Source organism: Macrobrachium rosenbergii, chromosome 44, assembly GCF_040412425.1.
Source record: "Macrobrachium rosenbergii isolate ZJJX-2024 chromosome 44, ASM4041242v1, whole genome shotgun sequence".
NCBI lineage: Eukaryota > Metazoa > Arthropoda > Malacostraca > Decapoda > Palaemonidae > Macrobrachium > Macrobrachium rosenbergii.
The window spans coordinates 541238-568684 of NC_089784.1; the positions used below are offsets into that span (position 1 = coordinate 541238).

Here is a 27447-nt window from a genome sequence, read left to right on the forward strand (position 1 = left end):
TAGTTTTGTCATTCATGTTGCTCATTAAAAGAGTGAGTGAACAGTGACCCGACAGAATCTGAGATCCAAAGTCGTTTTTATGGCCTTTTAATCGTGTATGTATGTTCATAATCATCTAGCTTGACTTTACAAGAAAGATTAGAATTTAAAAACGATTCAGTGACAGTCTGTATACTATGATTTGGGTGGGAAATTGTATAGTCAGAAACAGAGCGCCTTGTTATCTAGCCGAAAGTGCAGCAAATGTAGTTAGTGTTCCTGTAAACACGTTTGTGGAAGGTGTCATTGTACCAGGATCCAGAGTGTGTTTTTGAACTGTGCGACGATTAGTGCATTCCATTCAGCTAACACCTATTCCTCTCCTCTACGAAGAGTGTATATGTTTGATTCGTTGCTAAAACCGAGGCATAATTTCAATGAAGTGGATCAGTGTTCAGTTACACCAGATCTGGTACGTTGCCTGAAGGCAGTAGTGTGAGGAAGACTAAGGATCACTTTAAATCGGTTCTGGTACAGACATAGCGTGTTTAAAGTTTGTGGTCCACTTTTTCTATTTGGCAATAGTGAAACATTTTCAAAACTCCTCCCCAGCCACCAAAAAAGCAAAAATTGTTTCAGGGAACGCCGAGAAGCTATGACTGATACACACCTTCCTTGCCTGGGAAAGATGGAACTTAGGCCAGATGGAATTTAAAACTGGATTACAAGGTCTTTTAACGTTGTTTGCGGCTATGGTTTGGATGTCCAAAATGTCCTCAATATAAAGAACCATAAGCAGTAGGAAACTATAAGGTAAGCTATGGATATGGTGCTTATTAACTTACTGGTTTGTAAACGCATTGGTAACCAATGGCTCTCACTGTAGAAATTAAACAGGTTAGTGGTCAATAATATTACTTAGAGTTGAATGTAGCCTAATGTTCTTGAAGCCCTTCATATTACTTTGGATTATATATATATTAGTTCATATTAACTAGCTAATATGGGTTAATTCCTCATAAACTTTGAACGGTATATGTGAATGACAGTACTGTACTTAACCTGCCACATTTAATGTTACGTCTGACAACGCCGACAGTGTTTTTTCTCCATCCATAAATCCGTTTAGTTTAAATTCAAATTATTTTGAAGAGTGCTTTACGCTTTCACTTTCTGTTTAAAGCTCGCAAGCTACATAATGGCCGATCATATCTAGAATATATATTGTTCTGCCCTACCAAAATCTCATTTTGGAAATTCCACCCTTTTACTAGGCTAACTCAGAGTACGTATGGACGGCTATTTACATTCATTAGTCATGCATGAACGGACATTAATCGGAAGTTATGGCACTGATGCTTCAATAACTGACACTCCAAGAGCCAGGGCACATTTATTTACCCCAACGAGTGCGAAAGGTTTGAGGACATAGGCCTATTTTGTTTCTACATGACCAAGAGTCTCAGAAAAGCTAGTCTTAACAAAATTTAAGTGGTGGGTGTGTCCATTTACCAAAACTCCTCTTCTAATTAACCTAGACAAATAGGATGTTTTTCAAAATGTTCCCAATAAAATTTAGAATTTTTTTTCGTTTCAATACATATTTACGTATCTATAACACATTTTCTGGAAAATGTACTCAAAACAATTGGCGCCAGCTGGTGACAAGTATAAAATTTAACGTGAATTTACTCGAAAACCAAAAGATTTATGAAAAAATGGACAGGTACAAAAAAGTTTCCACTTTTCATGAGGATTCAAAAAATATATATTATAAGAAGGTTTAGATGAGTGGTATTGGGCAAAAAGATTAAATTCTCATTACAGTCAAGGTTGATAACGTCATAACGGACACGTCCATCGCTGAGATTTTGTGAGACTCGCTTTTCTGAGACTCTTTGGTCATGTAGAAACAAAATATATTCACAAACCTTTTGCACTCCTCGGGTAAATAAATCCTGCCCTGGTTCATGGACTATGATGTATCAAGACTGATAAAAGTGTCACATGGTGTTGTTACTCAGAAATGGTGCAAAACAGAAATTACACTCCCATTGAATTGAATTGAATCGAATCAATATCAATCAAGCACCAGGCCTTGGGGACCATATGGTGCTATGTTATGCTGATTATAGATACATTATGGTCATAATTATTGGTTGGTAGGTTATATTAGATGAAGAATTGTCCTGTTTCGGTGCGAAGATCGTTGTCCTGACGTTGAGTTGTCCTGACGTTGAGTTGTCCTGACGTTGAGTTGTCCTGGCGTTGAGTTGTCTTAGCTTTGAGTGGTAATGGCGCTGAGTTGTCCTGACGTTGAGTTGTCCTGGCGTTGAGTCGTCTAGCACTCCTGATGGGACCTCCGTATCCTGCCTTGTGCTATGTGTGTGTATATATATATATATATATATATATATATATATATATATATATATATATATATATATATATATATATACATACACACATAGCATGTTTTTCAACGCCAACGTAAGCTAACCATACAGAATTATCTAATCGTAAAGGTCTGAGATAAGTGAAAAGTTCTGCGTCTGTCAGACACGTTTAATGAGAGAGCGAAATTTTCGTTACATAACAAAAATCAGGTTTTAAGATTTTAAACATTTCTGTCATGAATGCTGGTAATGTCACCAACCACAATTACCTAAGCATGGCTCAGTAACCTTACATTCATATACAAATAATCTTATAGAAACAAAAATATGTAAATATCAGAAAGATAATGACCCCAAAGAAATATTAGTCCTAGATAACGATCCCCGAGCTTTGCTGGGGGTCACTATGTAGGAAAGAGCCAAGAATTCTTATAAGAACAAACTAATGAAAATTCACTGGTAGATATAATCATATAGGAATATAAAAATGGCCTGTAACGAAAAAACAAGCCTGAGAACTGGAAAATCACGAAGGAAATGGTGTAGGCACTTTATATATATAATAATTTCGAATCGGTTAGCCCAACATTTTTTTCAAAGCACTGCACTTAATTAGAATGAACAAACTATTTGCTAGATTTCATCTTTTTTTTTTTTTCATTTCATTTTCATAATTCGCACTTATAACTATTTGGTACCGTGTTGGGGTCTGCTAACAGAGGACGGTAGTTCGGGTTTAGGGCTATTAATCTTCCTGTATGGTAACAGGAAGGGGAGTCACCCTCAAGCTGAAAAAAAAAGATGCTTAACTGAAATGACCCAATGAGTCTAACGCCTTCAGCAGTGGGTTACAATAGGGCACGAATGTTACCGTAGTGTTAACAGTAGGCCTATTATTTGAAATCATCTTTACTCCTTCCAAGCTCCCCGTAAAGCTCAATGAGTAGGTGGAAAGACTATAGGTTGGGAAGGGAACCTTCTCAAACTCTTTTGAAGTATCGATGGCAGGTTATTCCAGATTCCACGTGCTTGATGGTCTGAAAAAATAAATGAAAAACATTTACCTGTTGTGTAAAGACATTTGATGGCGTGAGGGTTTGCGGAAATATAATTAGAATTCCCTTATCATAACTTTAGATTTTTTTTTAGGATGAAACTGAACTGACAACAGTGGAACATTTCAAAGTGTATATTTTAATTAAGTTGGAGAAACTGTAATTTTCATGTTGTCCCCTTATCACTCGTCGCAAAGAATTAACGCTACAATCGAAAAGACCCTAGTAGCAACCAGGATTGATAGAGTACTCTATTACTCCTGGTAGCAACCATGACGTCGTTGGTCCAAGTGGTCCAAAGATTTGTAGCCATTAAAACTGTCAAAATAATATAAAAAAAAGAGCAGGAAGGCGACACTATCTCCAAATAGCCTACAGACTTAAACTGCGTCCAGGAAAATGAGACATAGCAAAATGAATAAAATAATCAGCTGAAAAAAGAAATCGGACACCAACCATGCTGGCTTGGGCCTTTAATAATTTTCCACGTTAATTATCATCTGCGTGATGCCATTGAAAAAGTAAGAGAAAAATTCACCATACTACACAACCTGTTGAAATCAATGTTTCTCCTATACCCAAATGCACACACACACACACAGAGATTCGTAACATCTGCAACCATTTGTCAAATAATATTAATTTTTCGTCACAAATGCCATGCAAACTACATTTAAGCTTCCCTGATCTTCACAAATACGCGACGATTGGAGCACATCAAAAGTGTATCGGTAAACTTTAGAACTCCAGAGGAATAAATGGGTTCTTAGTATTGCTTCTTGAAAACGGTAGCAGTGAAATTAGTGGTAAGGAATTGGAAACGAATGCCTGTTACACAATTAGGCTGATGGACGCTGGTTTGATGTTATTTAGAGCTATAGCGTCTTAGCGACTTGAACACAATCTGGGATGGGTTGGATTTGTTGAAGCGATTTCAATAGAATATAAATGTAATATAATAATAGTCAGAAAAGCAGGTGACTGAGAAGGGCCGGGAAAATCATGGTTTTCAGGCAGAAAGTGCACGAGACAGAGGAGAGCCGAAAAAAAGAAATTGCTTTCAGATTGTAATTTGTAACGTACCATGACGAGATTGTCGTCTGAGAACTCCCTCAGGACCTCGGTAGTGTAAGTGTCTGACTTCTGTGTTTGTTTGATGACGTTGCCTTCGAACGTGAACACATTCTGAAAAGAAAAACGAAAATTCGGAATAATCACCCAGTTCAGATGGAAGCTGACGAAGTTTCCAAAATCCCCAAAGTACGTTAATGCCATTTGTTTTTGAATACATATGATAAGCATTGTCGAAAAAAATGAAGGCATTTGGATGGTTATTAACAAGTTAAAATTGTTTTCTTTTGAATAGTGACAGCGATATGATCCAAACCTCGTAGGTAGGCTATGGTAGCTCCTAAAGTGTGCTTTGTAAGGCGCACTATGGGCCGTGCTCAAGTCGTTTTTTACTTTATTTCTCAAACATGTGTTCATCTTCATCTGCCATGCTTTCTGCCCTTTCATCTCTCCATTCGTTCCATTTCGCCCCATCACCCTCAACTTCCTATAGCTTTATTTGATTCCTCCTGTTCTCTTAGTCCAGGAATATAAATGGGGTCTGGTGAAGCGCCTTTGCAACACTGACGACAAGACGTTTCTTGAGCAATTCAGAACTTAATTTTTGCCAATGGTATCGGATACTTGGAGCACAGCCTCAATTTTTACGACAATATTTGGTGGCAGGATAAGGCCAGAGAATGATTGCGTAGGACACAGTTCTTTAGAGAAACGTTATTGTAGGGACTAGGATAAGGCTAAAACCGAAGCTTCTTCCAAGGTCAACTGTCGCCTCAGTGTTTTTTTAACCGGCGTTGATTGAGAGTTATAGTGGGAAATTGCCCTTATAGTTCCTGACGTCTTTCTCGGTTACACAAGTGGATTGTATGAAAGTGCTGGGGTTTTATCTCTCTCTCTCTCTCTCTCTCTCTCTCTCTCTCTCTCTCTCTCTCTCTCTCTCTCTCTCTCTCTCTCTCTCCTTTAAGTTTGTGTAATTATATGAAGCAATATTCAATTAAGAAGAAAAGTATTTTTTCCACAGAGAGAGAGAGAGAGAGAGAGAGAGAGAGAGAGAGAGAGAGAGAGAGAGAGAGAGAGAGAGAGAGAGAGAGAGTTACATTTTCATGGAAAAATGGCGCGAATGGACTTTGGGTAAAAGTGCAGTTCTTAGACGGTGGAAATTCAAGCAACAAAATGATCAGGTTTCTAGCCGTGTCTAACGACTCGGTTACGTGACAGTTGATTACAACATAGAAAGACAACGAGCTCTGTTCAGACACGTGTATTGAGCCTGGTCGTAAAACAGGTTCATTTTTCTGGCTTCGTAACTCCTTTGGTTGTTTCCAGGTGACTGATTCTGTTGAGTACCCCATAACCCCCAAACTCATTGTCTGGGAAATGAAACTAATCTTTTAGTGTGTAGCTATCTATCTATCTATCTATCTATATCTATCTATCTATATATAAATATATATAGAATGGATTCCCAAAGTCCAAGTACTGGGACCTATGTACGTACATACGAGTATGTATATAATACACATACACACACACACACATATATATATATATATATATATATATATATATATATATATATATATATATATATATATATATATATATTAGCTGATCAACCCGGCGCTGCCCGGGAAGACTGAATGACAGCTGATAAATCTCTCTCTCTCTCTCTCTCTCTCTCTCTCTCTCTCTCTCTCTCTCTCTCTCTCTCTCTCTCTCTCTCTCTCTCTCTTTCCCTTTCCTGTTAAAATAGTTGCTTCATTTACATTGCCCAACATTTTTGACATTTTATATTTCACCCTCTCTCACCCCCCGTTCCTATTGGGGCTGAACTTGGGATTAAAGGGCATCAGGAGTGTCACTGTTCATCTCAGTGACCTCGTAAACTAAGGATTAGACACTAAGATCTGTCTTTTTGATTATTTTTACATGTCACCCCCTTCCCACCTTTGGTACCAGTGATGTCTTACTCTCCCCCACAGTATTTCTTTCCAAATAGTAAGTTATATGTATACTGAAATGAGGTATGACAAATTCATAGTTTATTTAGTTACTGAGTCTAAGGGCAGAACCAGGCCTGTTTCAGGGAAGTCCTTCCCATCCCCACCCCCTTTGGTGCCCTTTGGTTTTGGTGATGTCTTACCCCCACAGTATTCTTTTCCAGATAGTAAGTCATATGTATATACCAGGTTTGGTTGAAATTGCTCCGTGCATTTCAGAGTTATGCTGGAACATACATACACACACACACGTACATACATGCATCCATTTTTATATATATAGATGTGTGTGTGCACGTGTGCGGTCTGAAGTAAGCAAATAAGAGAGAAAGAAACCAGTTCAAAGGCCATGATAACTTTAGATTGAATTTTAGAGATCTCTGGCGCACAGTTTTTTCATGCAGTTATATATTTTTTTTATTGTATTCCTCCAAAACTAAATTCACTCTACTGTACTAATCATTGGCCATAAGTAGGCAAAGTAAATTTGTTTTTTCCAGTATTTCGCAAATATTCATTTAACTCTCCTCATCCTTTTGATTGATTACCTGAAGTCATCTTCATTGCTCGGTAGCATAGGTACTAGTTACCAAGGTTCATATCTGAATATAAACTTTTATAGCCTCCCCCTCCCACTCTCTGTACCTTCCCAGCCTTACCTGTGCCATTCCTCCCATTGTCTCCGTCTGGATCGGTTCCCCCGGAGTGAATTTGTACTCGATTGTGCGGATGAGCGTCGACATCCGTATCACCCACACGTCTCCCTCCTTGGCCACCTCCACCACTGGGTTGGATGACGTCATCAGCTTGCGCGGGATCAGCGGCACTCCTGCGTAAAGTCGTACGAGGTGATCACTTATGAATTTTGGATGAGTCACAGGTCGGCTTACAGATTGCCTAATGCGGACTGAAGTTTCTCCGGCAATAAAAGAATAGCTAATCAAGAAAGAAAGAGAGAAGAGACGAGATTAAGAAATGAAAAAAACCTGGTTTATTTCGGTTGTCGTGCATATTGGTCTACTCTGCTTTTCCAACCGATTTCCACGATAATTTTGTAGCGCTGAGATCTTCGTCAGATTTCGTAGCTAAATTTGGTTATTGGTTACGTATTAACTCTAATAAAGATTAATAAACAATTTATTTACTCTTAGCTTCCAAGAGTACCGGGTTAAAGTGTGCTTGCACTCTGGAAATAAAACTGGCCATTAAAGTTCTCATCTTTACCCAGTGTTTTAATTAACGAAATTCTTTTTCATTTCAAAAAGTGAAGATAAAGCCTGTATATTCCTCGTTGGCCGTTTCTAATAAGTTATTAGTTTTAGATAGAAGAAACGGTACTACTATAAGCCGTTACTCACTGTAAGGAAATGATACAATGGCCTCTGATACCAGGCCCAATAATATTTCAGGAGCATCGACAAAATGACCTGAAGGTAGTTGCAGGTCATCGAATTTGTCGAATGTGTATTAAAAAGTCGGGATCTGATTTTCCAGTGCCGATTTACAGATTTCTGTGTGTTAACAAAAGCAGTGATCGAAATTCTGAAAGGGTTTGAGAATGTGAAGATCGGAATATGACATATGTGGGAATGTTTACATGAAGAGAAAGTCATAAAGCCTCAGTTAGCATGAGATCTGTAAATGACCTGAAAAATATTGTCACCGAGTAAACAGACGTGAGTGCTTTTGTCAATGCAAACATCAAAATGGAAAAAGCGACAAGACCTGAGTGCTTTTGTCGATGCAAACATCAAAATGGAAAATACGACAAGACGCGAGTGCTTTTGTCAATGCAAACATCAAAATGGAAAATACGTCAAGACGTGAATGCTTTGGTCGATGCAAACATCAAAATGGAAAATGCGACAAGACGTGAGTGCTTTTGTCAATGCAAACATCAAAATGGAAAATGCGACAAGACGCGAATGCTTTTGTCAATGCAAACATCAAAATGGAAAATGCGACAAGACGTGAGTGCTTTTGTCAATACAAACATCAAAATGGAAAATGCGACACTTCTTAACGATGCAAAGCGTCATCAGAGGTTGAGCAGACTCAACCAGTTCCCTCTTGGATTCTGATCAAAACCTCGACGTCATCAAAGTCTCCATTAATTTGGGCGCTTTCGCGTCCCACGTTCTCTGGGGGACGTGCTCGCTCATTCGGGCATATCAATTTGGCTTCGTTAGGACTAATCACGGACGTTTGTTTTGACTCGGCGCTCTCGTAGGGGGGTAAATTAGTTTTTAAATCAAAGTTAGTTGTTACTATGGCAGATTTTTTTCCAGTTAGTTTTGTAACTACTCATTTTTGTGATAGGTCAGTTGACGCAATTATGCCCATTTTCAGTCGATTATGAATGATCAATTTCCACTGGGCATTCGCGGTTGAGCGGGTTTGATACCCGCCAAACCTCCCCGAGGGCCAGAGTTTGATCCACTGGCGTAGCTGAACGCCTTCGGAAGGTTCCATTGAATCTCAATGTAACACTCTTGACCTAAACAACGAATTAAGCGACTAGTAGCTATTCGACTATGGTGGGTTGCACCTAGGGTAGAAAAGCCTATAGCAGTCTTGGCACATCCTAAAAGATTTGCTAAAGATCTAGAAAGTAGCACCTTTTACTGTCAAACCTTCTAAAAAAAAAAAAAAAAAAAAACGTGTAGGTGCACTTACGTGTAATAATGTTTAATTCCCATTGGGCGTAGGTTTTCCTAAAGTATATAACTAATACAATATTAGTAGGTTATTTGTACTAACATTTGAAAATATGGAATATACGTATAAAATGATGAACAATGTGTTTATATATATATATATATATATATATATATATATATATATATATATATATATATATATATATATATTATGTAGGGCAGGAAAGGAAAGGAGGAATAATCCTTTCATGAGATTGTACTATTTACGAACCTCGTTTTTCGTAGGACGGCTATCTCATGGCAATGTTACTCAGTTTATATGTATAGAATAAAACAATTATTTTTTCGTAATGTTAACAAAAATTGTAATGTTATCCTTTTTCGTATCTTATATAATTTTTTTTTATGCCAATTAGGGCTCCTTTCCAATGATTTTCCAGTCTGACCGATTGGTAGCATCACATACATGGAATCTGATCCATCATTTGCTGTTGTTAGTAGAGTTCTTTGAAAGTGCTGGCTTCATTGCACAATTATCCCTAAATGTTTCTTTGAAATTGTTTTGTTATTATTTTTATTGTTATTATTATTATTATTATTATTATTATTATTATTATTATTATTATTATTATTATTATTATTATTATTATTATTATGAAAACTCTATTTTTGCATTTATCAGTGCATCACTAATACAACATCAGAATACTTTAATTTCTTGCCCGTATTCTCAAGTACATCTATTTAATTATCAAAATTCATGCAGGGCCTCATACGCGTCATACTCCTAAAATCATGGTGCGAATACTGATTTTTTGCTTTACCTCTGTGGAACATTTATATTCTATAAATGTACTCTGCAGATATATTGGTAGGTTTTTGCATACACTGAATTTATGTGTACGATAATCTAGAAAGCATAAGCTATAAAAATCTTCCATTTCCGTAGAGATTTCCACTGATGGTACTAATTAAATTTGCAAAAAGGAATTGTTTACTTTTAGTTTCCGGTCAACTACATATCTGTCAATATAATATCTCAAACAAGTTACGTTGTGTTGGATAATACTGCTTAATATTCTGATCGCTAAGAATTCCTTAACATAAAAGACTTTAATACTGATGAAGAGGGATTTCCCTTGGCCATACCAAAGTTGCGTGAATAATATTTAGACAAAATTTACGTGCTTTTACACAGTTTAGTTAATTCCATGTAAAATGTACAGATTTTAAATGTTTAGGCAGTCTGGTTCAAATGACAACAAAAAACTTGCCAGTCAATTGTCCATTAAGGAATAATGCAGGTGTGAGGTCAGTTGGCCTTCGGAAAACAAGATTCTGTAAATGGCAAATTGTCACTACGAGATTACTCCTCTTTGCCTTTCCAACTGCATGTTCGCTTGTGTTTTCTTTCTAGCATGTATACAGTGTTAATTTTTAGTGCCATGTACCACTTCTCTTAAGGGTGTCTAAAAGCGAAATTGATTTTTTTTCCCATGAGGCACTTCTCTGTTAAAAGTCGTAACATCACCCATACACACACACGTGTATGAGCTACAATGTATATATAAAATGCTGTTCAGTGCCATATTAGGGAAAAGAGTTTGGTTCGATTCCAAATCGGGGAACACCGATTTATGCACACCACGTCAACACCCATGCTGTCTCTGGTGACCACAGCAGTGAAATATGTACCCAGTAATTAAAATAGTAGATAAATGAAGAGTATAAAGCATTTGCACCACGAAGTTCTGAAGTGCCAATGATTCACTGCAGGACGGGGAAGGAGCATTCCATAGTTTGGTCACAACAGGAATAAGGTTTCTAAAAGCTATGGAAGTATTGTACCTATTGTACCTCACAGGAGTGAAGGCAGCGCTGATGGAATTAACTGCATACCTATAGTACTACGTGGTGGATGGTATAGTCAAGGAAAATATGAATCAGAAGTTGACCAGAATTACGAAAAATTTGACGTAGCCTGCAGATTGAGCGGATTGAACGACGGTGCTTGAGATTCATATCAAGATCAGAGATGAGGAATTTAATAGGACTCAAGATTTTGTCGTACGATTCTCGATGCCAGTCAGCCGCTGAAGACCAAATAGGGAAGCAACATTCAAAACGCGTAGGAAGAGAGTGAAAGAATTTCTCCAACACAGACATGTCTCCAAAAATCTTGAAAGATATTCTCGGCTGACCAGTTTTTGGCGAACTTGAAAAAGAGATAGACCGGATAGGTTTCTTGAAAGCAAATGATCAGTCACAAATGGCACTTAGAATTTTAAATGAGTTGCAAGAGGTAGAGAAACACCATCACTGAAAACCCTGTCTGTCTATATATAATTTATATATATATATATACATATATATAATACTCAGATACAATATTTTTCGAAAAATTGGTGCTGGTCAGCATTAAAGTAGTTTCACCTCTTGATTGTTTTTTTGTCAGACTTATGTTTTTTCTTAAGATTTCATTCTATATTACAGGTTCTAGGGGGAAAATGTTGCCAACAGCCCAATAACTAGTAAAACCATTTGATTTAGTTAATCTTCATGCAGGTGTCTTGCTATTTCACTACAGCATACTCACTACGTATGTTATGCAAAATTTACAAAATGCAGACCCCTTCCTGATGATTAGAAGACAAATGATGGTATTCAAAAAGTATGCTTTTCAATTGTTTCTCTCTCTCGGGTGTTAGACAAATGCCTATCGTTATGGAGAGAGCGAATGTTAAAAAAAATCATCATTAATATTTTCTAATAGTCGTTTTCTTTATTTCCACAGTCCCGTTTTCTCTTATCTGATTGAGTTAAAGATCTCGTGTACTGTCAGTTGTTCCGTTTGTTGTTAACTGATTTGTGGCATTTTGTCTGTAAACATTATTTTGCACGCTAACCCCAAGTTATTGTAGAGGAATTGAAACACTTACTGTGATCGCAAGAACAGCTGAAGAATGTTGGCGCAAGGTGTTCTCCTTTAAGCATTCAGTTGCGTCTCTGTAAATGGTTGGAAGATGATGTCCATTTTCGTTCTTTCGCGTAAATACCTTCAAAGAGCTGATTGAGGGTGAGCGACGTAACCGGGTTTTAGGCATTCACAATCCCCACGAATTTATGAATTTACTAGCACGATGCCCATGCTGAATAGCAGCCATAAATGGCGCTGAATTGTTCGTAATGAGAACTTATTCGACTTGATAAAACACCATTTAAACCTTGTGAAAAGAACATCTCTTACGCTCAGTGTGAATAGTATGTTAGGCGTGTAATTGTGTAAAAGATATAGAGCCTATTCTATTGATTAAATAGTACAAAATATATTGAAAGGGAAAAAGTTTTATTGCACTTGAATTGTGGTCTCTTAAATAACTCTCAAAATGAATTTAAAAAGATGAATTTTCCATTTGGCTTCCAGGGTAAATGCCTGATCAGTCCTAAACTGTAAGGGGCAGTCCCTGCGGAAAAAGACACCTGGTCCTCCCCAATTTATAGATTTCCAGAATCGCAGCTTGGAATAGGAAAATGATGACACTGAAATCTGTGGCCTAAAAAGCAACGAATTAGCAAATTGTTCTTCAATTCACCAAAATTCTCCGTGAAATATTGTAGCCTACATCAGGACCAATTTGAAATTGGTAAGGTGCAGATGTTAGGCAGAAGATGGTCACACAGACACACGCACACACAAGCTTTGCCAATTACATATTAGACATACAGTGCTTGTCATTTGACCTTGTCCCTGCTGGGGCATACAGAGTGTCACTATAAGTGATGACATCAGTTTAGCATATCTGGAGGTTTAAGGGATAAGACTACGAATCTGCATCTCATGTTAGTAAGCGGTACACGCACCGAGATATCAAATCTTCCATGGGACAATATCACAATTGCGCATAGGCAGGTATTCTAAAGCAGTTGGAACGCTGTCCGTGCGCAGTTTCGAAATGATGGTTTGCTCGAACGTTGCATTTTAGCTAACTCCTCTTGACATACCTCCGCGTTCCTTCTGAGAATTCCTACCCGTCCTCCGTTCTCCTGGAATACCCAATGCATCCTAGAAGCTTTGCGTAACGAGGAGCATTTCATTAAGTATGGAGGAACACGAGGGTAAACAACCAGGCGAATTTATAAAAATCTTGACTGACAGGTTTCAGCGGACGGCGCAGAAGCTACGGAATGTGGATATTGTTTCAATTGCAGGCTACTCTACACACACATTATATATACACACACATTATATATATATATATATATACATATATAAAAGAAAAATATATTAGATACACGTTTATATTTGTAGACACGATAAACAACCGACAGGTTGCGTAACAATGTTACGTGGCAAAGAACAAAACTCTTTCCTAGAAGCCCGAGAAATTCAACGTGTGTAGATAATGAGAGAAGGAGCCAGTCACATGGGAGTAGACCTTTCGTGACTCCGCATTAAATCTTGGCCATTTGAAGGCGACCCTGGGAAACCGGTGCATGACCCTCCCTCATCGTCCATTTCATTTCGTTTTGTTCCTCACGGGATCAGCCGCGCCCTGTTTTGTGTACAATCGTGAGTCTGCATATTTGTGGGCTTCATCCGCAAATTCACTTCGTCTCCTTTTCCAGATTGCTTTCCACTTTTCTCAGAGGGACTTGCGTGTATTCTCTAGAACCTTGTCCATCAAGTTAACTGGTTTTGCGGACTGTTTAGAATAAATGAGTACTCCTCATAGGCATTAGTCATAAAAATAATAACAATAAAAGCTCAGAAGTATTGCGAGGTATTTCTATTTCGAAATGGTTTTCAAGTCTAGTACTTTTAGTTACTGCCATAGGATCTATCAGATCAGACTTCTGTATAATAGCAAGACATTTATAAATGTGTTCGCAAGCAATATTGACATGTTTGTAACCTCGTGTGGTCTTTAAATATAAAAACTGAATTTGCATTTCCAATTATGCATGTAACTTTAGTACGCAAAGTGTGCATAATTATATATATAATTATATATATATATATATATATATATATATATATATATATATACATACATATATATACATATATATATACACACACACACACACACACACACACACACACACACACACACACACAAATATCCTTATCGTTTCTGCTTATCATGGGAGACTTTCTATAGACACCAGGCATTGCTCTATCTGGTCATAGACGAAATGTTCTGCCATTTACATTCATCTAGAGATCCATTTTTCATTTTTCTATTTTGCATGCTCTTGTTTGTGAAATAAGGTCCAGATTTTGGTGATTCTGAGAAAGATAAAACTCAGAGGCTTCAAACCTTCCATACGGTTTCCTATATTTTGAAAAAAAATATATAGCGGTACATCAAATGATTATATATCCTCTCTCTCTCTCTCTCTCTCTCTCTCTCTCTCTCTCTCTCTCTCTCTCTCTCTCTCTCTCTCTCTCTCTCTCTCTCTCATATAGGGAGCACTAAGCCAACGGAAATCTTGCATATCACCATCCCAGTTTGCGAGTAAAACAACTAGGTTTGACAAGTTACGTAAGAAGTGGTTAAGAAGAATATCTTGTACGCCGAATACTTGTAATTCAAGATTACAGTGACTTCGAGGAATTTCCATTTTCTCTGTAGTTTTTCGTGATTATGTAACGAACCCAACCACATTGCAACGAGTATCAGTCTGTTGACTGAACGCTTGAATCCACGAGATGAATTTGTACCGACAAGGGCGCAGGGACTATGATTAGTCTAAGAGAGATCTTTGGTTCCTTTTATTTCTTTATCTTTCTTCCACTTCCTACACCCCCCGCCCCCCCTCCTGCGACTACCTCTTCCTTCCTTTCCTTTTTTCACTCCTTACCCTGTTCCCCATTATTCCTCTTATGCTTTGGCATCGAATTCCTGATTCCCTTTGAGGTCTTACGTGAAATATTCGTACTTTTGTGTTTCTCCCTATTTTATAGTGAACTGAGGGTTTAGCTCCACAAGTTGCAGGCGTTTTATTGTTGTTTTAGTATTCCGTAATATTTATCAGGGGAAAATATGTATCATAAAAGTCTTACAGGAAGTTGGTTTATTCATGTAGACATTATTATTATTATTATTATTATTATTATTATTATTATTATTATTATTATTATTATTATTATTATTATTATTCTCCTACCAGAAAAATCTGAAGGAACTGTAGTTTTCACTTTGTCAGCCTCTCTCTCTCTCTCTCTCTCTCTCTCTCTCTCTCTCTCTCTCTCTCTCTCTCTCTCTCTCTCTCTCTCTCAGTCAGTTCGTGTGTCATGCTTAGTTTCACATCCCAACTCCTCTTACACGGTTGAAGAGATGTCAGTCAAACTTGGCACAAAGCTAGACCATCATTCATAGATTTCCATAAGTGGAGATCGTCCGTTTGTTCGTCCGTAAAAGTCTGTCTGTCACACTGTGTCACTGCAACTCCCGTGCGGTTTAAAGGCTCCCAGTCAAAGTTGGTTTATACCTTTTTAAGAACCACAGTATTATGGAAACTTTTTCAATACTTCATCAGTCGGGATGCTCTTAAGAGGAAGAGGTGCAGTGAGTGTGGCTTCAGTCGTATCAGACTTTTTACAATTTTTCTATTTTAGTCTTCTCTCCCTCCTTGTCTTTTAAGTAGAATCGACTTGACCTTGCATCAGCCAACTCGATTTTTTTTATTAACCCTCTAACCACACTCCGGGCGGGCCATAACTTAAAACGCTCGTTCACACAATCTAAGACCATCAGCGAGACAAATAAGATAAGCTCGGACAGCCTCGCTCTCGGTGTCGTCGTTCGTGATCGTCGAGTTTCGTTCTCTCTCTTAAGTGAATTCACCAATTAAAATGAATGCGCAGCAGTCAAATGGTTGTTGTTCTCACTAGGAAGGGGTAACATGACTGTAATTTCTTGATTCACTGCACACCAGACTGCTGAAAGCTCTGGGCAAGGAGAAACCCCAACGTAATCATCTTCGTCGACTTCAATCCCAGACCCTAGGCTTATTTATCTGAGCAATTCAGGCGAAGTCTCCCTCATTTGCTCGCCATAAAGACCTCCGCGCCCGTATCTTCCCGCGTCCCACGAATCTCTCGTTCTAATTTATTTTCTTGTTACGGGTTCAGAGAACTCGCATCTAATTGCGACTTTCAAGAAGCCTGTGAATGGCTGAATCTTTTTATTACATGGGCAAGTCAGTTTTAATTTCGGGCGCTTGAAGGATTTCAAGGTGGTTTTGTCTTTTTGTGTGTTTGTACTTTTTGAATTGTAGGGCGACGTGCTCGTTTAACAAATACGTATACTTTATAAAGCGTTTGTTTGATATAAGTTTTCTTGACGAACAAGCATTGATTCCAAATAAAACGGCAGGCAAGTTGTGTAATGTCATAGGCTATAGATACACACACATATATAGGCCTATATATATATATATATATATATATATATATATATATATATATATATATATATATATATATATATATATATATATATATATATATATATGTGTGTGTGTGTTTATACGTACATATATGTATGCCTGATTTGTTACTTTCTACACACGTGAATTTTTTACAGTTACAAATAATATTCCGTAAATATCACTGGTTTACCGTGGGAGCAACTTTACACTCAAGGAGAATTATAATTGGTAAGTGCATCTGCCCAGGCCAGTGTTCGAACGTGTGCCTTTTGGTATGGATCTACTCTAACAAAAAGCCGATTTATCCGTTCGCTTATCAAGAGAGGCATAAGCTGACTTCAATTTTAATGAACATGTTCCATACGAACTGAGGCTCTGTACTTGGGATGAATCGAATCGGCACGTCTCCAAAAAGCGAGTCGATTGCTGAACTTGTAACATTTGGCTAATGATGAAGTTTTGTCACTATAAACGCACTAATTTTTTTTCATAAGTCTACTCTCTATCACAAACCCAAGCCAAAAGGTAGATCTTCAAATCCTGACCTAGGAAAATACATTTATCAGTTACAATTCCCCTTGGGTGTAAGTCATTCCCGAGGTAAAATGAGTTCGATATTAAGTGATATTTGTGGCTTGAAATCTGAGTCTAAAAAATCCATGTGTGTGTGTGTATGGAATGAAAAATCTTCATAATAGGCCTATATGTGTTACAAACGGAACAATCAATCATCATGGTGGAGATAGGTCAATTTCTATTCTGAGTGCAGACCTGAATTCGTAGGAATAAGTTCAGTAGAGCCGAAATCAACCTATATCTGTCTTTATAGCAGAATGGATAAGTCAACTGTTTATCACTGTATCTAAACCAAGATACCCATGTTTAAACCCTGGTCGAGGCAGAGTCGCTCATCAGTTATTATTTTCTTTATATATATATATATATATATATTGTTCCCAAAGAGTCGGGTTAACAATGGTGGGATTGCATAACGAGCAGTTAAAGAAAAATGACTGAACTCTACGGGATAAGACTTTCATGTTTTATTATACAGTTTTGCCATCGTCTGATTCCTGATGGGCTGATCTGGGCTTTCAGAGTATAATTCACTGCCGTCGAAGTGTTTCTAAACTGTATATGCTAAAGTTAGCAACAGTATTGCAATATGCTAATGTTAGCAACAGTATTGCAATCTGGAATTGAAATTCAGTGCTCTGTGAAAGTGATATATTTTTCAAATTTTGCTCATCATAGCCTAGGAGTTTCTAGGGGCAATGACGATTAACAACCAGAGCGAGAAATGATGCTATATTAAGTCATACCACCGCAATTTTATTTCTCTGTATTTTTATGCTTAACGATGCACTGTTGTACAATCAACCTCACCTGATTTGCCTTTTAGAGGACAACCACACCAAGTCTTTCCCGAAACTTGCATCAGTATACGGTAGTTTGAATTTATGTATACAGTATGAGCTTTAAGTTATTTATGCAGTATGATCATCACCAAAAGTACTTAGTTAAATGGGTATTAGAGTTTATTCTAGTGTTCACCAGCCTTAAAAATAACAAAATATAAAGGATTAAGAGTTGAGTCAACTAGGCTAGCCTAACTCCGACAAGAGACAACCCTACCACGTAGGTTTATGATACGGTCAGTTCTGAATACAGTAGCGAGAATCTTTGATGACGTGAGGCCAACTTGATATTACGGCGGCAACTGTAAATACGGCCACTGAATTACGATACCGCATGAATTTGAGTCCATTAAACTTTATTTGTTGTCGCATACAGTAATTGCGCTTCCTGCAAATTACTTTCTGAGTGGGTTGTCTGGTATATAGAAGGCAAGTTTTATTATTTGCATACGTTAAATGTCTAAGGATTTAATAGGGAATTTCTAGGTTATTTACCATTCGGTCCCTAAAAGTGAAATAAATTGTGAGACAATGGCAGCTTGTTACCATATACAGAAGAGTTTGGACATTTGCATTTGAACCAGTTCACCAGCAATTTTGTTGCTATTTTATTCATAGTTTATTTTAATAGTATGTGAGCTAACTAGTATGAGTTTTTAATTTTTTTTTTATCTAATACAGTATATACTGGTATATGTTAGCGCCGAAGGTACCATTAAGCATTTATTGTATATACTCTTGCCTTTTCATGTGACACGTCTCTTCATACGAAAGGATTGTAGTTTTCAGCAGAGACAGGACAAATCAGATATAGCTTTTAACTTTATAAAGGTAGTTAAGTTGGGCAATAACGCTAATTTTTCCAAGATAGGAGTTAAGATAATAAAGAGAAAATGTGATGCGCAAACATTCAAATCTCTCTCTCTCTCTCTCTCTCTCTCTCTCTCTCTCTCTCTCTCTCTCTCTCTCTCTCCGGGTACCGGTTCTTATCTCGTATACGGGTCCGAATCAATCTGTTTCTGTTAAAACCCACCGTCCATGCGTGCCGTAAGAGCCTCCCATATTTCGGCAATAGCGACGTAAATTGTATGTGAACAACTTTGGGACTTTTTCATTGAACCCAATAATAATTCCTTTTGAAAGTTAGCTTCGGTCTCTCTTGCTATCTCAGAAATATAATTCTCTCTCTCTCTCTCTCTCTCTCTCTCTCTCTCTCTCTCTCTCTCTCTCTCTCTCGTATGTTAAATACGTAGTTATATGATAACGCTCCATACCTTGCTCTGCAGTTGATGCTCCTTTCTGAATATTTTTAAAGAAATATTTTTCTGGTGTTAAGAGAGAGAGAGAGAGAGAGAGAGAGAGAGAGAGAGAGAGAGAGAGAGAGAGAGAGAGAGAGAAAGTTAAACATATGCAATTTTTACAGAGCCTTTTACATTCATATAGCATACTGTATATAGATTTATGTAAAACTGCCTATATATTCCTATATATTAGACAGTTACACTTGACATAAACATGTCATCCACTCACGTTCAATGTAGGGCCAACACAGAATAAAAACGCTAACTCTAAAAACATCTTAGACCATCCAAGAAAAACTAAAAAAAACAATTGTATGCCCATGTTAAAAAACCGATCGCCTGCCCATGTGACTGCCTGGGCATCGCATCACATCATCTTTCTCGCAGGTAATGCCACAGAGTGATACCGGCAAGTTAGTCACTGGCCATATGCTACTGCGACTCTCCTCACATTTTAAATTCGTTCCAAGAATGCGCTTTCATTGCCACGCACCTCCTGTGCATGACGTGTACTGCATACCACAGCGCGTGGAACCCATTCCTATGCGCTGCGGTTCTCTCCCCATCCCTGGCCCCATCCCCCCTCCCCCCGTGTAATGAAAATAATAGTCATTGTGCATCCGATGCCCCTTCATAATGAGGACATTTGCAGGTGCTTAAGCAAGGCAGCTAGCGTCGCAGAATGATGATGATTTTGACGAATAGTTAGTTAATTCTGTTTATGCAAGTGGTCCACTCTTAGGACAGTGACATGTTGTCCCCGCCCCGTGGAAGGAAAATAGCAAGGGCCTCTCTTGAGGACAGCATCGTGGTTTCCAATCGTGTCTCCATCAAGGGAAGGCATAATAGAGGCATTAAAAGGCCCCCTTGAGGACAATGCTACATATTCCCCTGAAGTGAGTCCCCGAGGACGACGACAATGTCCACGCTTTAAGGAATAACGTTGCGCTCCTTATTCAAAGGCGACACTTTCGTCGCGTTCAAAGGAGGTACAAAACATGACCCCTCTCGAGATGAAACGATGTGGCCCTCTCCAACAAAAGGCATGACAACATGGGATTCCCGAAACGAAACTTTTGTTGATGTTTTGCTTCTCTCTCTCTCTCTCTCTCTCTCTCTCCTTATATATATGAACCCCTTAAAAATTTATTGCTTGTCAATTTGGAAAACTAAGTTTATTTTTTGATGTTTGAAAAGTTAAAAAGGAGAGAGAATTTGGGATTCCCGAAGCGAAACTTTTGTTGATCTCTCTCTCTCTCTCTCTCTCTCTCTCTCTCTCTCTCTCTCTCTCTCTCTCTCTCTCTCCTTGTATATTTGAACCCCTTAAACATTTATTGCTTGTCAATTTGGGAGAGAGAGAGAGAGAGAGAGAGAGAGAGAGAGAGAGAGAGAGAGAGAGAGAGAGAGAGAGAGAGAGAAAAACTAAACTTGAACTTCTTCAAAGACACTTAGGAAGAAATTGAATATACAAAACACAGTTCATTACATGCAAGTATGAATATGTATACGAACACGTAGATATACGCATATACCGGTGAATGAAACGTGACGTGTAACTTACCGATGGATTTGAGGAATTCGTCGAAGTTTTCGGACCTGTCGTGCTCAAATTTACCTTCGAACTGCACCATCGTCTTGGCTGTTGACAGAAAAACAGGCGTTAGGTGAAATCTGTGCATGCGAGCCTTGAAGCTTTCTAAGTTCTATACAATCACTGTATATTCTAATATACATGTCCTGTGTCATCATTCTCAGATTTACGTTCCTTCTTTTCCTGCAAACTTGACCGTATCTAAGTCAAGTTCTAAAGGTTTCTGCATTTCAGCCATGAATTCTTCATCATCACGCTAATTTTTACGTTCGACCCCTTTTTATATTTTTTACCTTGCATTTCAAAGTAAACTTTAAACTTTTCGGAGACTTATGCATCAACTGTATAGCCTACTGATAATTTGGCGTGCTCCCTACATTTAGTTAGTTGAAAACCATTTTACTGTTTATGACCTACAGTAGGTGAAAATAAGTTTCCTAATGATGAAGAAAACTAGCACGCTAAGACGTTCGATAGTCTAGGAGGTTCCAATACCCCTTAATATATCCATAATTCATCTCTTGGGCATAACCTTTCCGTACGGTCTTTCATAACCGGTGATTCGATTCAGAGCGATCCGCGAATGATTTCTTCACATGTCTTCGTTAATACTCAGTATTGATCTATATTCCTTGTATTCTATCTATGATAACACATGAAATCTTTCACGACTTCGCAGGTATTTAGGCAGCTCATCTCGTAATAATAACGGGAATGATAGTGCTTTAACACTGGAAGGTTAGCAGATAGATTTGTAACTTATCAGTATTCTTGGATTAGGTAGAAACATAGTTAGCTTTAAACGACTCCCAGTGACTGTTTAGCTCATAACGTCTGTGTGTAGTGTGACATGGCATTTGCTGTTATCCTTTCAATATTCTTATTAAGGGGTAACAGCCATCTGCAGACACACACACACACACACAAGAATAGGTGGGGATAAGGTCATAGGTCACCTAAATGCCATTTGATTCAGTACTATAGAGGCGGCAATTTTCCAGAAGCAAGTTTATGATTTCAAAGAGTATGACCTTTCATGGCCTTTCTGAGACTAATTGGACATAACCCGAACACCAGAGATATTAATAACTGTGCTCAGGAAGTTATTTGCTCTCTTGGCTAGTTCCTTGTAAGCATTTACAGCCGTTGAATAATAATAATGATGATGATAAATTTATAATAAGGGAGATTAATGAAGCGCTTTTAAACTAGATAGAAAATCTGGAAATACCTTGAGTTTATAGCGAAAGGTTACATACTGTGAAATGGACAAGTTCAGTTTTAAAACCTCGACAGGAAATATTAATATTTCCCGGATTCGCTTTAGGGAAATTCAAATTCTGCATTCGCATTTAGGATATTAAGGTTCGCCTTCATATTACAATTATTACAATCTTTATTACAATATTACAATCCTACCTTCACATTTACTGGAACTTCAAGTCCTTCCCTCTCGGTTCAACAAAACTGTAGTTTTACTTTCATTATGTGATAGGAACTCGAAGTTTTATTTTTATAATTCAGTGAAATGAGGGCCGCTGTAATTCCAGGAAATAAATGTATTTCAACCTCACGGCTTACTTAAGACAAATATTGCACCATTTTTCAGAGGTACAGGAATACCATAGGATGGACTGGAAGACAAATATTGCACTATTTTTCAGAGGTACTGGAATACCTTAGGAGGTGATTCCCGAATGGTGTATCTTGCTTGAGATAAACTAGCACTTTTAAAAACTGAGGTCTTGACTTTCTAATGCAAGTAGAGTTATTATTTTCCTTTGCGTGGATTTTTGCGAATTTATATTTACGCTAAGAATGGTAAAACAAGTCGAAAACTTTTGTTACACGATAACCTTAAGAATGAATGATGACAAGAGTTAGGTACTGAAGGTAAATGAAGGAGGATGGAACTGTGAATGTTAATATGGACTCTGAAAGAACCACAGGCTGATTTCTTAAAGTATCTTTGAGTAAATATAATGGATGATGATAGGATGAGAGAAGAGGTAGGTCACTGCTCAGGAGAAGCAAGAATGGCAATGGGTGTGTGTAAAATGTCAGGAGTGACTTGAATTGTCTGTGGAAGTCAAGGGTGGAACGTTTGAAGGGATTACTGAGCCGACTCTATGCTGAAGTGAATGCAATGCAAGTGAATTGAGAAGGACATATGTGATGAGGTGGACTGTCGGTGAAGTATATTCAGCATGAAAAGAACTGACAGAATAAGAAACATGGAAGAGGTAAAGTTGATTTAGGTGAAATTCTACGTTGAAAGGCTCAGTATGTATACAGGGGTTCGACACGATACAGATGATCCATCTGTGTGGGTGTATGAAACGACTAAAGAGTTGTAGTAGTTTTAATGCTTAGGGTTCATTCACGTTTCAGCAATGAGTAAGAATGTGGCAGCGACCGTTGTGTTGTTTTTTTCCTGGAGTCACCCCATGTTTGGGAAAATGGCCTAATGTTAAAAAAAATATTTATTTTAATTTTAGCTTTCTGATTCTTTTTCAAATAAAGGAGACTTTATCAGAACGAAATCAACTCCCAACTCTCTCGCGTCCGTGACGAGAGAGATAAGCCAGTGAAACAGAGAAAAAGAGAGAAAGAGAGAGAGAGTAAGAAGTTTGTAGGTAAAGGGAGAGAGAGTCTAAAATACCATTGGTTAGTGATGAAGAATGGATCAGCTGTGGGGGTATGAGCCAGAAGAAAGGAAGCCTTGCAAAGAGGTATTCGGAGTATGAAGGCAGGTATAACAGATCTCGCACCTGAGCTTAACCGAAAACGACTTGTTGCTTCTTGGCAACGCGTCAAGCCGCTCAGCGGGAGCGTTTGCTTCCTATTTTATTCTCTGACGCAGTTGTCATTCTTAATTACTCTTTCTCAATTACCCTGACCTTTCTCCTCCTTATGATCTAATGCCGGAACGCCATGAATTAGCTTCTACAGGATATAGCGGCTTTATGTTGGAAAAATAAAAAAAAATAAACAGCTTTGTGAAATCTGTTTCCCGGACCCGTTATCTTTGAAACTTCTCACGAGTGTCGCTACATCAAAAGCTTACGTATTTACTTCAATAATACTCTTTTACTCCAAGCTGTTTATCTTATCACACACACACTATTGTCTTCGCTGCTTAGAGAATTTCGGCAAGAGGCTTCAAGATGTTATCTTTCCATTTTACGAGGTTCGAGTATTGAAAAGTATTGAGCATGAGATGAATGATAATGAAAAGACCAAGCGTCCAGATTCTCCCAGCCCGAGTCCAACTCGGCATCCTGTGTTCAAGTCCTGGTTTAGATTTCTGGTCGTTTATGTGAGGGAATTCAACTGAATAATCAAATCAATGCAGGCAACTTAGGTTACAGATATTTCATTTGAGTGCTTAAATTATCATAAGGGAAAGGTTGTAACTTTGAACATTCGTAATGTAGCCTAATGCGGTATAAATTACCTGCCACGTAAAAGTACTTAGAATAACCGACTGAATAGGAAAGAATTAGTTTAACTTGAATGATTGTTCTACTACCAATGCAGGTTTTGAATTTAATTGTTTAGCTTTTTGTAAACGATATCAGCAGTTTGTAATGAGAATTACGTATGGAATACAAAACGAAGGAAAAAAAACAAGGCCTGAGGTTTTTATATACCAGGAAATTGTAAGATAACAAAAGTATTTTGTAATTATTTCTTTACGCTAGATGTTATTTAGTACATTATGCAAAATATTGGTTACAGTAAATTTACAAAAATGCTAAACAAATGTTTTCACTTCATGAAACATTTAAGATTTGCACCACAACAACTTAACATTTTTAGTATTGGTGTCCAGCCTACTGAATTCGATTCTTGTTCCTTAACATTAAGGTATTCCTAAATTACATGCATATATATATACTGTATATGACCCTCGAGCACCGCGTTCTGAGGCCAAGGCAGACAATCCTGGCCATATATATATATATATATATATATATATATATATATATATATATATATATATATATATATATATATATATATATATATATATATATATATATATATATATATATATATTACTACCACAAGGGTTACATGACTAAATTCACTGCAAGAGCCACTAGGGAATAATGAAGCGAAATCTGGGTACTGTACCCTAACGATGTGATATGAAGAATACGCGAAAGTGCTAGTTGCTGTTTCGTTTCGCTGCTTTTTGCTGGCTCAGTCGATTCAAATTGAGTGTTACTGCGGTAGTAGTAAGCAGTACTACCTGGAAGTGGCAGTGACAATGCTGCCTAGTGATGTGGAGAATCTCCAGTTGGAAGTGATGGTAATAAAATGGTGGAAGAACCTCTTTATCTTGAGGCCAACTGGAACCGCACACAATATCAGGTCAGTCTAGCAATTAAAAACTGCTACTGTGATGGTGGTAAGCAGTACTTCCTGGACGTGCTGCCCTAGGAGGACCAGTGCCTTAAGAAGCAATTATTATGTATCTCAAGGTACGGCGGGTCCTAGTAAAGGATTGGACCGCGTTGAGGGAAAACATGCCCTTTAAGTGACGGGTAAGCCCCGTCTCCTCTATCCAGTGCCATCGCGCGTCTCCGCTCCCGAATGAAGACTATTAAGGGCGTTTCTTGAGATTAAATGGAATTAGATTACTTGGACGGCTGCGTCATGTTGTCTGCCTTGCTTTGAACTGTCTTCACTGGTGCTTGCTGTTTGCTGAATTGAGGTTGAGCTACGTTAACATTACATGAAGTAAAGTATGCTTAAGCATCTTATCGATGTTAAGATGCAGATTATCATAAAATAAGGTCACAAGGAATCTGTATGTAAAGTAATGGGAAGAGTACAAAGACTGCTGTGACCGGATGTACAGTCAAGAAAAACGCCATTAAAAGAAATCATGAAGTAAAATTTAAAATGAAATTATAAGTACACTGAGCAGTTGAATATTGTGTCCCAGAAAAACAGTCAATATGTTAAGATATCCAGGAAATTGTTGAGAATATAGCAACTCCTGCATTATTAAGAGCATTAGTTCTCCTAGAGAGCCTGCAACACTGAAAAATAATTTTATATGCAATGTCACTGTGAGTCGTATTATGGTTGGCAAGTAACTGCTCTTCGTTGGAAATTTATTGATTAAATGCCTTTGGTAGCAAAAGTTACTGCAACCTCAAATGATTACTTTAATGTTTATCATTTATCATTTTAACAGAAATTGACTTGATTAACTCTGTGCGTAGATATCTTTCCTGTTTATTTCTGGAAGTCAGATTTTGAATTAGGCTCCGCTTTTAGAGTGTTTTATTTGTTTCTTTTCATAAGTTTATTCTACCTTTTCGGTCTTCATTTTCTGATCGGTTTAAGTGTATTTTGTCGTGTTATACCACATCTTTGTTCCTCTAGATTTTCCTTTTTGTTAGCGTAGAAACGATTGGTACAACTGATTCCTTGTGTATAGTTCCTGGAGTGAGACGAAAAAGTAACACTAGCAATTAATAATTAGTTCTTGAAAAAAAAAGGACTTTTGCATGAAGGACAATAGACATCACATAACTGGGTATATTTTCGCCTTAAGTGACAAGAAAAGCAGTGGCCATACTGAATCTGCAATGAAAATGAAGGGAAATGGAAAAGGAGAAAAATTTGACACAGAGGCTGAAGTCACTAAAAAACTGGACAATTTGAGATGCCTCAAATGTTCAGAGGCTGGCAAGTCAACTGTGCTAAACAATAACCCTACAGATTTCAACCCTTTTCATGCCCACTGTATATTGTAAAATGCCCATAGACAATGACTGGGGGTCATAATATATGTATATATGTGTGTGTGTAGTGCAACCCTTGGTCTAGTTGGAAAAATTTCTAAATGACTTAATGTTTTTATAAAAATGTAAGAGTGGGTATATTTATTTTTTAGGGCAGTGTAATTATTATTCTCTTGAAAACACCCAAGAATATATAGGAACTATTCAGTCACAAGTGAAAAAGAAGATTCATTAAGTTTTCGCAAATGCAGAAAATCTTATATACATACATATATATTCAACAAAGTAATTTTGCACGATTCGCTCACTATTTTATCCCCTCTTCAGCTGCGCATAGAATTCATTTCCTTTCCTTTATTTTGTTTCCCTCGATTTAGAATGAATCCATCCTTTAAAAATCACTTCCTCCTCTTAAAAACACTAGATAAGGATTTTGGGCTGAACATCCCAATTGCTTTAATATTTATTACAATGCAAGTGATATTGGCGTCCTACCTTAGAAGATCACCGTCGAGGGACAAAGAAAAAAAAAAAGGTTGGACTGACAGCGGCGTGTGCACCAGCCTCCTCACTTGACAGCTGAGAAACGGCTAATAGCACCCAAAACAGTTTTAGAGTAAGAGTAAGACACTGAGCGACGAGTGGACAGTGTGGCAAGATCTACCTCACTAGACTTCTTCCATCGCTGAGGGAAGCCGCGTCCGCCAGATGCGGTTTCGTATATTTTACGTCTCCTTTCTTTTACGAAACGACTGTAGATTTTTATTCAAAAGT

The 27447-nt window shown here is 37.7% G+C and overlaps 1 protein-coding gene and 1 long non-coding RNA gene across 2 annotated transcripts in view; one reads left to right on the plus strand and one right to left on the minus strand.

The window, feature by feature from the left end:
- The first annotated feature begins 236 nt into the window (after positions 1–236).
- Positions 237–27447, plus strand: part of LOC136829246 (uncharacterized) — a 33466-nt gene continuing 6255 nt past the window's right edge. The window contains exon 1 of the long non-coding RNA XR_010850334.1: positions 237–792. This is a non-coding gene — a long non-coding RNA (uncharacterized lncRNA). The remainder of the gene's footprint in view (positions 793–27447) is intronic.
- LOC136829244 (fatty acid-binding protein-like) lies at positions 2531–27345 on the minus strand. The gene is made up of 5 exons (XM_067087589.1): positions 27169–27345; positions 20879–20956; positions 7161–7330; positions 4514–4615; positions 2531–3412 (listed from the first exon to the last, which is right to left on the minus strand). Exons 2-5 carry the CDS (start codon positions 20946–20948, stop codon positions 3356–3358), a joined length of 399 nt encoding a protein of 132 aa, XP_066943690.1. The 5' UTR covers positions 20949–20956; positions 27169–27345; the 3' UTR covers positions 2531–3355.

What these genes read in the sequence shown, in the direction of transcription:
- LOC136829244 (XM_067087589.1), bottom strand. Translation starts at nt 20,948, where the DNA reads ATGGTGCAGTTCGAAGGTAAATTTGAGCACGACAGGTCCGAAAACTTC. An exon ending in CGAATTCCTCAAATCCATCG is followed by an intron (nt 7,331 to 20,878) that starts GTAAGTTACACG and finishes GACTTTACGCAG; the next exon opens with GAGTGCCGCTGATCCCGCGC. An exon ending in CAATGGGAGGAATGGCACAG is followed by an intron (nt 4,616 to 7,160) that starts GTAAGGCTGGGA and finishes TTTTCTTTTCAG; the next exon opens with AATGTGTTCACGTTCGAAGG.